Source organism: Oryzias melastigma, linkage group LG20 (assembly GCF_002922805.2).
Source record: "Oryzias melastigma strain HK-1 linkage group LG20, ASM292280v2, whole genome shotgun sequence".
Taxonomy (NCBI): Eukaryota; Metazoa; Chordata; class Actinopteri; order Beloniformes; family Adrianichthyidae; genus Oryzias; species Oryzias melastigma.
The window spans coordinates 7,875,000-7,884,745 of record NC_050531.1 but is presented as its reverse complement, the minus strand read 5'-3'; the positions used below and the strand labels follow the sequence as shown (position 1 = coordinate 7,884,745).

Sequence of the window (9,746 nt, the reverse complement as noted above, 5' to 3'; positions counted from 1 at the left end):
CCCGGATGCTCGCTACAGCCCTACTATTAATGATCTCATCATTTATAAAAGCCACTTTTTTCATACGGGCTCTGCACTGTTTTGCTTAGAACGTAAAATGTCAAATAACTTTAAAAGATGGAAAAACTACGGAGAATATTTTCAGGTTTTTGTAGATAAATGACTAAAAACAACAATGTTTTTATGCTTTTTTGCTTATATTTCTGCTGAACTTAACCAGAAGGTTGAAAAAATTAAAATAAAATAAAACTTATTTAAGATGACAAACATAGTTTCTTTCCGTTTAAATCTTTGTTTTCATCAGTTTTGTTGATTTTGATCTCCTGTTTTGTGGCGATTTAATATAAATAATTTCAATTTTCATCCATCCAATAAAAAGATATAGATATAAGAATAATCATCATATTAAAAAGTAAGAATCGTGGTTCGATTCGTGAATCAAATCAGATCGCCACCTAAGCAACAATCCACAGAAGTTCAGAAAGAAAGTTTTCACCTCTTACTTCTCGTTTTTATTTCTAGAAGATGAAAGAAAACTATTTTAAAGAATCTTGCGCAGGGATTTAGAGCAATAGAGCAGCAACCAGAAATTTTATTTTATTTATTTTTTTCTTTTAGGTCTGCAGGTTCATTTCTTATGGCTGTATATCAGCATCTCTGCTTTCTTGAAGTAATTCTGCAGACATAAAAGTCTTTAGAGTTCTGCTCATCTTACTGTGGATGTGTGTGTGTGTGTGTGCACAAATCACACTTTTAGGATATCTGACTTAACACTTGATAAATTTAAACATTTCAGACTATAACAATGAATATTTTTTTCTGGCCTGTTTTTGTTCAAAAGTCGCATGTGGTCACCTAGTAAAAAATGGTGATTAATAGTGTTTGATCACAACACAAAACTGTGATTAATGTGATATATTTTGTAATCAATTGATAACCGTAATTAAAAACAAAATTTTCCCACTTTGCGATTATTTTATTTCTTTATCGACTCCGGACCCTAGTTTCTTTTTCTTAATGATTGTTATTTACATTTTTTTCTGCTTTAGCAACGCGTGATGTCATGTTTCCGGGCGTGGGAGGATTGGGCGGTCTACCCAGACCCCTACCTTATCAAGCTGCAGAACATCTTCCTGGGTCTGGTTAACCTCTCCGCAGACAAGGAGCCTCCAACTCTCGTTGTGGAGGTGAGTGTTGTTCCTAAGCTCCTATTCACTGTGTGTGCAACACCATGAATGACTTCACCGTCCCAATTCCAGTCTGAGCCAGCAGAGGACATCGACGGCGCTCCCATCGGGGAGTTCGTAGAAAACACCCTCCTGGAGGATGTGGACGGGGTGCCCATCGACGGCGCACCCATCGACGGGGCGCCCATCGACGGAGCACCTTTGGATGACATTGACGGCATTCCGATCAAGCCTATGGAAGAGGACATAGATGGAATACCATGTGAGTGAACTTCCAGGAAGTGAAGCGATTGTTTCTACAGATCCTGCAGAGTTTGGCTTCAATCTTTATTTTCTTCACTTCAGTCGATCAGTCCAAGGAGGCAACGTTTAAGGTGGCGCCCTCCAAATGGGAAGCTGTGGATGAAGCTGAGCTGCAGGCACAAGGTGAGCTGGAACTTTGTGTAGCCTCTAAGTTTATTATCCTGCTTACTGATTCATTTTTTTTATTATTTTTTTTTTAGCTGTGACGACATCAAAATGGGAGATTTTTGAGCAGCCAGAAGAAACCAAAAAGTCAGTTTTTCAATCGCGTAAAGATTTTCTGATTCCTTTTAAGTCCTCTTGTATGAAGTGAATGTGATGTGTGTGTAAAGGGACGAGGACAGTGATGATGACAGGAGCCCCCGCTCAGACGACAACCAGAGCTACTCCAACCCCATGAAGGATGACGGCGACATGAAAGCCAAGTCATCGGGAATGAACGAGGAGAAACGCACCAAGCTCAGAGAGATTGAGGTCACTTTCAGCTGCGCCGTGTTGCTGTGATCCGTTTTGTAGCTTCGAGCTTCACATTTTATTTCCCCTCCAGGTTAAAGTGATGAAATTCCAGGACGAGCTTGAATCTGGGAAAAGACCCAAAAAGCCCGGTCAGAGTATTCAGGAGCAGGTGGAGCACTACAGGGACAAACTGCTGCAGAAGGTACGCAGCTGAATCCACAGGTATCATCTATGGTTCTGCTGGACTGTGGAGAAACGTATTGTTGCTTTTTGTTAGGAAAAAGAAAAGGAAAAGCTAGAACGGGAAAAAGAGAAGGAGAAGAAAGAAAAGGAGAAAGCTGAGGCTCGGTTGAAGGAGCTAAAGAAAGAAAAAGAGAAAGACGACACGCCGACGAGGAAAGACAGGTGAGACGGTTGGTTCCCGTCTGGTGTCGGCTTCTGCGCCCTTTCCGGTCGCTTTTATGAAACTTTTCTTTTCTTTCTTAATAGAAAGAGGCATCACAGCGGCTCTCCCAGCCCAACAAGAAGCAGCAGCAGGCGAGGCCGCTCCTCCTCGCCGCGTTCCGAGCGATCCGAGAGGTCCGAACGCTCGGACAGATCCTACTCGAAAGACACATCTTCCCGTTCCTCCCACAAAGACTCCCCACGCTCCAGCAACAAGAAATCCTCCAAAAGGTGATGCTGCAACGTTTCAATTCCCATATTTGAGGAGAGAATTTCATCACAGAACTTGCGGTGTTCTCAGACTGGACACATTTGGGACCAAACCAGGATTTTCTTAAACTATATCCACATATATGATCATATATTAACACAAAATAACAAATTATTTATGAAATATTCGTTATTTTTGCTAAGCTAGCTCAAGCTGCTAGCTTTGTGGAGAATGTGCTTGTGTTAGCCTGGGGGCGGAGCAGATTCTTCCTGAAAGGGGCTGTCTCACGCTGTGACATCAGATTGTGAGAACCTGCTGAACAGTATAATACACTTAAATGCTCATAAAGTTGGTTTTTCATGGTATGACCTCTTTAAAGTGAATTTGATTCCCCCGATAAACCGGAACAAAGTTTCAGTCTAAATACACACGTGAACCCTGGTCCAGGACCAGGAACTGCTCCCGGATCCATCTTTTAAAGTGGTCTCAGTTAGTTTCCATGAGTGTACTTTGAGATTCCTCCATCTGAATAGTCAGCAAAATAAATTAACCAAAATGGCCGCCGTAGCCAGTCATTAGCGTACTAACGAGGAGCAGCAACTTGTTAAAATGTGTTCGAATGAATGCAGGCTCATTAAAACAACTTTTAATGTCTCCGCTTTACCAAATTAACCAGTAAAAATTGTTCCTGCTATTCAAAACTGGTAATCAAAATATAAAGTTTTAATAAGTTAATTATCCCGACAAGGATTTTAAAAAGCTGCACCTCCGACTTTCTCTTGTTGCTCCGACCCGCCTCATAATTCCTGGCCAATGACTGAAGAGATCTTTAGTCATGTGGTTCTGTTAACAACTTTAGTCCACAACAGAAATCTCTGGTAGACGCCAGTCTAATACAAACAACACAATCTTCAGGGCTGAATACACACTTGGTTATAAAAATATTGTAATAAATGTCTTGTTTCCACCAGGTCGCCTTCATCCCCTCGCACGCCCAAACGAACGAGGAGGTCACGCTCAAGAACACCCAAGAAATCCACCAAGAAGTCCCGCTCCAGGTCGAGGTCTCCACACCGGTCCCACAAAAAGTCAAAGAAGAGCAAACACTGACATTCTTTCTACAAACCAGCCTTTTCTGCACCACCATGTGTAAACGACGGACTGAAGATCTGTTTGTGGAGAATGGATGGTGTTGCATGGGTTTCCATCCTGTGTATCGGAGAGATGGAGCCACTGCTGTTTTATATTGTAAAAAAAGAAAGAAAGCTAATGTGTTTGTGTCCATAGTTCAACACCTTCAAATGGAATTCATCCAAACGGTAGACCACACATCAAAGGAGTGTGAAGACGAGTCTTACATTCATGCGGTCAATTTGTTTTTGTAGTTCACATTAAATATAATTCCTAATAAACACGTGTCATTGATTTCTATTAGAGCAGAAAAATATATTTTATTCATTCTTTTAATAAACAGTTATTTTACAAAGAAGGAATGTTTAACAGCTGCTTAAAAATCAACCTTCAGAACAAAGTATTTACAATTATGAAAGAATCTTTACAGAATTAAAATGCATAAACATACACAAAAAGGCACCCACATTAACTTATACTGCCAGAGAAACTCGTTTGATCAAGTTTTGAAAACATTTAGTGCTGAGAATTTGTCTAATTTCATTGAGTTCTGCCGTCATTCATAGCTTAGCTTGAGCTTTCTTCAGCTGATCCCTCAGTTCCAGGTACGCGATGGTGGAGAGGTGCACCTCATCGGGCCCGTCTGCGATGCGCAGAGTCCGTACGTACGAGTACCTGAAGTCAAATGTGGAACGATAAGGAAAGAGAGTAGCAAAAGCTAAGGTTTGAAAAATGAAAAAGAAAACGTACATTTGTGCCAAAGGAAAATCTCCGGACACCCCGGCGCCGCCGTACACCTGGATGGCACAGTCCACCACCTTACAGGCCATTCTAGCTGCAGCCACTTTGATCATCGCAATCTATGGAGAGTTTTGTTAGTTTTAGCGAACATAAAATTGCGATTAATTTTTTCCAGGTTTGCGATTAATTAGTTAACTTTTTTAATCGATTCCCAGCTCTAAAAAAAGAAAAGTTACCTGCTTGCGAGCATTCCGGCTTCCAAGAGTATCCAGAGCTTTAGCGGCACACAGAGTCAACAGGCGGGTTTGTTCAATCAGAAGACGACAATCTGCTATCCAGTGGGCCACAACTTCCTGAGCACAAACCAAGAAGCAGAAGCTGAAGAGGGGATTCCTTCAAGTATAACCTAATATCCATCCAGTAGATGTCAGCAAACTTCCTGCACATCTCTAAAATCTGTAAAACATGTTGGAATGCTTCATCTCACATGCTGGTACAGTTTCTTTCCAAACGTGCTTCTAGAAGCCGCCCGCCGGCACAGTAACTCCAGCGCCAGCTCGGCTACGCCAACCGCTCTCATGCAGTGGTGCAGCCTCCCTGGCCCCAGGCGCCCCTGAGCGATCTCGAACCCCCTGCCCTCACCTGAGATCCAACAACAGCAAAAGAGGATCAGCTACAACAAAGACTCGCAACAAAGACTCGTGGAATTTCTTTCAGAAGACAAACAGAGCACATACCCAGAATGATGTTGGATGAAGGGACACGGACATCTTCAAAGTGGACCTCAAAGTGTCCACCGTGGATGGCGTCTACAAATACATTTACTTAATTATATATATATAAAAAGTACTTTTAGATGAGAGAAAGAATCCTACCGTCCTGTCCGAACACTGTGATTGGTCGGATGAGCTTTACACCTGGTGTGTCCATAGGTACCAGGATCATACTGTGCTGACTGTGCCTACAACGTAAGACGGGTGTCAAACTCAGGGGCCAAAATCCAAAACACACCTCAGGTCGCAGGCCAAACATGATAAATATTTGTTAAACACTTTAAAACCGTAACTTTTCAACATAATTATGAACTAGATATGTAGCATAATGCTAGTCTAAAGGCTGTAAGCTGAACTGAAGATGCTGAAATTGATAAGTAAAAATGCTGAAGCTGATAGCTAAAAAACACTGATGCTAATAGCTGAAAACACTGAAGCAGATAGTGAGTTAAAATATTAGCTAAATGCCAAATTAGCCTAAAATACTTGGGCTAGCCAAAACAGCTAGCATGTAGTTAAAAAAAAATAAATCGCTAAAAGTCAAAATAGCCTAAAAACGGAAAAAAGCTTAATTTAGCCAAAACTGCTAGCATGTAAATATTACCTAAACTCTAAAACAGCTTAAACATTTTTTTAAAAGCCTGTGTTAGCCAAACCAGCTAGCATGTAGCTGATTAATTAGCTAAACTCCAAAATAGCCTAAAAAATGTTAGTAAAAATTAGTCCAAAAAGCTAGCAAAATTGTAAAAACTTAAAACTGTAACTTTTTAACAAAACTATTGATGATAAAAAGCCGGAATATTATTCCAGTGTAAATAAACTTAAACATTAAATAAATTTCCATATTTTGTCAAAATTATACAAGTTAGGAATGAGCGCAAGATAACATCAGATCATTAATAACAATAAGATAAAATGATCTGGAGGGCCGGATAGAATTACCCGGAGGGCCGGATCCGGCCCCCGGGCCTTGACTGAAAAAAATTTTGAATTTAATTAGTCACTGTATTAAAGTTCGATTCTTTCACGTGTGGGAACACGTGTGGTGTCCTTGGAAGACTGGGTGTGTTTGGAAAACAAGGGGGAAAGTGACTGACATTAGTTAGGGTGGGGCTCTAGTTTGACTTTTTCTTGCAGTCCCTGACCCGCTTCAGGGTTACGACACGCAGATAGATTTTATGAAATAAGCAAAACAAATCCAAAGTTTCAAATTCTCAGCTAAGGGGCAAATTTATGCAAGATGTTTCAAAACTTTGGTAAATGAGGCAACAAATTCAATCATCAGAAAGTGAGCATCCGTCCCTCCTGACCTGCTGAGAACCTCCTCGGATCCACTCCTGCACATCACAATAGCCACTCTGCAGAGGGGGTTGCCAGCACCTGAGGGGCACAAAGCAGCGATCATGCAGCTCATTTGTATTCATCATCGTTCCCTCCGCTGTGACAAAGCAAACAATGGGACCCACAGTTATTCAACTCCGTCCTTCACCGTTTGGTGACCCAAATTTGCTGGGAAACGTGCGAGTTTCCTGCCTGGAAAGTGGTGAACTCGGGAGACGGTGAGCGACAGTTTACGGCCATGAGAGCAGGGAAAAAGCCTCGTGAGGATTTACATTTCCTCACATTTTTTAAAAATGTTTTTGCTCATAATTTAAACCAGATTGTTAAAACTAAACAAATGTCTTCATGTTAGACAGTGATGGCGAACGGCCACTAGAGGGCGACATAAAGGTTCTAAATTAGTTTTAAAACTGAAATGTAAATTCAAATAGGAATTAACAAAAAATAAATATATTTCTTTTTTAATAATATACAATTTTTTTGATTATTTTTTATTTATGTTAAATAAACTTGCTTTTTGAGTGTATTGTTATTTAGTAAGTTAGTGTTTTTTCAGGTTGCTACTGAAATTTCAGCAACTTTTTTACATTTTACTATAATATTCAAACGCGTTTTAAGCTTTTTTTGCATCATCGTTTTTTGATGTTCACCAAACACCTTTTTGGTTTGTTTTTTTGCCACACAAAAATGTAAAAATTCCCCATAGTCAAAATATTTTTGAGATCCACCTCCAGATGAACCGCAGAAATCCTCAGCGCAGACAGGATAAGTAATCATTTAATGTCTGGTCAGCTGGAATAACTGTCCCCTACGCACAGGCGGGACATCTGGAAACCAGATGGATGAATAGAACAAATGCTCGTCATTAATTAGTATTCAAGGAATCAAAACACAAGTCCCCACAAACAAACATTTAGATTTAGAAATACAAAAATGTGTATAAAATTCTGCTCCACTCATGAGTCACATTAAGGAAAGCCTGTTTGGCTCCAGGGCCAGGTTGGGTGTTTAATTTTTTATTTTTTTTTTGGCGCCCTAAAGTCATGCCTGAACATGCCCCATCCACACTGGAACGAAAATAGACCTTCAAGGCTAAGTAGTGCGTCTGTGCGTGACATTTTAAGCATTTGCATCTTTAAATGAAAACCTGAAAATGTCGGTACAAAAAAACCTGTGGTTTAAGTAAGAATGAGAAATATGTTTTGGATGCAGGCTTTCCACCCATTTTTCTTCAATAATCATAAACATTAAAAAAAGCAATAAAAGTTTGTAGAAATATGTCTAAATTGATGTTCTCATTGAAACTGAAATGGCAGACTTCCAGTAAACCACAACAGCCACAAGAAACCTTGAAGCAGGAAAGAGTATCTATATCATATGTTACTTTTAAATCCTGTTTTTGTTCTCTTTTTCCCTCCCCCTCTACAGGCCAGAGAGGCACTCCCTTTACAAGTGAGACTCCAGGGAGCATAAACTCCAAAAAGAAAAGGCAGACAAACACCTCATTTTGCTTCACAGGTTTTCCTTCAGAGGCGACCGGGGTTGGTATTCATCAACGCCAGCCTACATTTGTTATGACAGCTGACGCACGCACACACAGACTTCAGCTACGTGGAAAGCTGTCGGCAGTGGAGGGGGCGGGCGTTAGTCACTTGAGCGCTGGAGCTCGCACAGAGCGTCTCCCTGGAACAATCACACTCAACAGGTGGTTCATTCAGTCCAGAAAAAAGTCACAGCCAGGAAACAGGTAAGAAGCTTTAAGGATTTTGGTCTTTTCACTAACAAAAGCTCTTTTGTGCACTAAATCTACTAATGAACCTGCTTAATCTTTAGATTTTAAACTATTAATCTGTAGTTCATGGGTGAAAAAAAAATGATACAAAGCATTTTAAAGAAACCAGTTTTGACCAAAGTCCTGCTTTGATTTTATGGCAACACAATGATAACAGGTTTGGTTTTATTATGGCTTTGCTGCCTGGCTCTATAACAGCATCATGATGTGGAGTCTATTACACTAAGAGTACGTGCCACACCTCAGCTGGCTCAGCTTTCCCCTCTCGTCTTATCATTTTTCATAAACTAAAAAAAAAGTCAAACTTTCATCAATAAAATCTAACTTTTATACACAAACTTAAGTTTTAAGTCTACACCACATGATTGCTTCAGTAGGATTAAGGCTCATAAATTTAATAGATTAAATCCCTGTATTTGTTTTAAAGTGACCAAACTTTAAATTATTGACGTGCAGCTGTTGACAGCGGTGAATACTTCACATATTTGTAAAGGAAAATCTGCTTAAGTAACTGCTGCCTCTCCCACCGCAGAAATAATGGCTGATTATGTAAGAAACACTTTCCACATTATGTCATAAAAAAAGAAGAGAAAACAGTAAATATTATAATTAATGGAGAGGTTTAAAGCCAATAATTAAATCAATAACCATCATGCAGCATTTTTGTCTTTTTTTTAGTACATCACTTGACTAAAGACCCATTAAAAATGGTGTTTTTAGCAAGTATTGCCTCATTTTTCTGAAGATGGAGGACATGTATAAAGAAACCCTAAAATTGCATTTCTAAGTATTTTTTTACTCAAATTGTTGTGAATCCAACGCAGACAAAAAAAGAAGTTCTAAAAAGATTGTATTTGTTACATAAAAAATATGCGGGCAAAAGCTCCCTGATTCGCTACATTCCGATAAAGCGATATATCGCGATATTTCGATTGACAATAGTAGTATCTGTTTCATTAACCCCCCTATAGGATCTTACTTCTTCTGTTTTTCATACCGTTCAGGCTCCAGAACAGTTTAAATCGTAGATTGAGCCATGTTAGAAATAAAAATATTTACTCAATCATACTTTTAGAACCTTATTAGTTAAGGCACATTCATTCTATGTTTTTTTTCTTATACTGAAAAATATTTTGTTGTGGAAATCAGACAATACTGACTGTTACCTTTACAAACAAATATTTGTTAATTTACCAAAAGAAAAGCACCATAAATTTACTTGGGTAAAAGTAACTTGAATACAGCTGCAGTGCTTGAAGTTGTGACCATTAAATAAAATAATTTGACCATTTTATCATAATGAAAAACATTAATATTCAGGTGGAGTTTTTTTCTAAGTCATAATCTTTACAAAAAAAAAAAAAAAA

General features: G+C 39.3%; 3 protein-coding genes across 4 annotated transcripts in view; 2 read left to right on the top strand and 1 right to left on the bottom strand.

Annotated features, from left to right (window-relative positions):
* The window catches only part of LOC112151505 (U2 snRNP-associated SURP domain containing), a 10,033-nt gene extending 6,020 nt beyond the window's left edge, over window positions 1-4,013 (top strand). For both annotated transcript variants that reach the window (XM_024280472.2, XM_024280471.2), the window contains 9 exons: window positions 1,050-1,187; window positions 1,260-1,449; window positions 1,533-1,613; window positions 1,691-1,742; window positions 1,823-1,964; window positions 2,038-2,148; window positions 2,224-2,351; window positions 2,436-2,621; window positions 3,573-4,013. In XM_024280472.2, the coding sequence (XP_024136240.1) occupies window positions 1,050-1,187; window positions 1,260-1,449; window positions 1,533-1,613; window positions 1,691-1,742; window positions 1,823-1,964; window positions 2,038-2,148; window positions 2,224-2,351; window positions 2,436-2,621; window positions 3,573-3,711 (1,167 nt within the window). In that variant the 3' untranslated portion in view covers window positions 3,712-4,013. The remainder of the gene's footprint in view (window positions 1-1,049; window positions 1,188-1,259; window positions 1,450-1,532; window positions 1,614-1,690; window positions 1,743-1,822; window positions 1,965-2,037; window positions 2,149-2,223; window positions 2,352-2,435; window positions 2,622-3,572) is intronic.
* A 33-nt stretch (window positions 4,014-4,046) lies between these two features.
* The window catches only part of acad11 (acyl-CoA dehydrogenase family, member 11), a 19,096-nt gene continuing 13,396 nt past the window's right edge, over window positions 4,047-9,746 (bottom strand). Inside the window, exons 14-20 of the mRNA XM_024280473.2 lie at window positions 6,557-6,626; window positions 5,349-5,434; window positions 5,211-5,282; window positions 4,961-5,115; window positions 4,710-4,826; window positions 4,483-4,592; window positions 4,047-4,407 (exon numbers count right to left, since the gene is read on the bottom strand). Of these exons, the coding sequence (XP_024136241.1) occupies window positions 4,293-4,407; window positions 4,483-4,592; window positions 4,710-4,826; window positions 4,961-5,115; window positions 5,211-5,282; window positions 5,349-5,434; window positions 6,557-6,626 (725 nt within the window). The 3' untranslated portion in view covers window positions 4,047-4,292. The remainder of the gene's footprint in view (window positions 4,408-4,482; window positions 4,593-4,709; window positions 4,827-4,960; window positions 5,116-5,210; window positions 5,283-5,348; window positions 5,435-6,556; window positions 6,627-9,746) is intronic.
* Window positions 7,303-9,746, top strand: part of ackr4b (atypical chemokine receptor 4b) — a 5,636-nt gene continuing 3,192 nt past the window's right edge. Inside the window, exon 1 of the mRNA XM_024280476.2 lies at window positions 7,303-8,334. The gene's annotated coding sequence lies outside the window, so the exon portion shown is untranslated. The remainder of the gene's footprint in view (window positions 8,335-9,746) is intronic.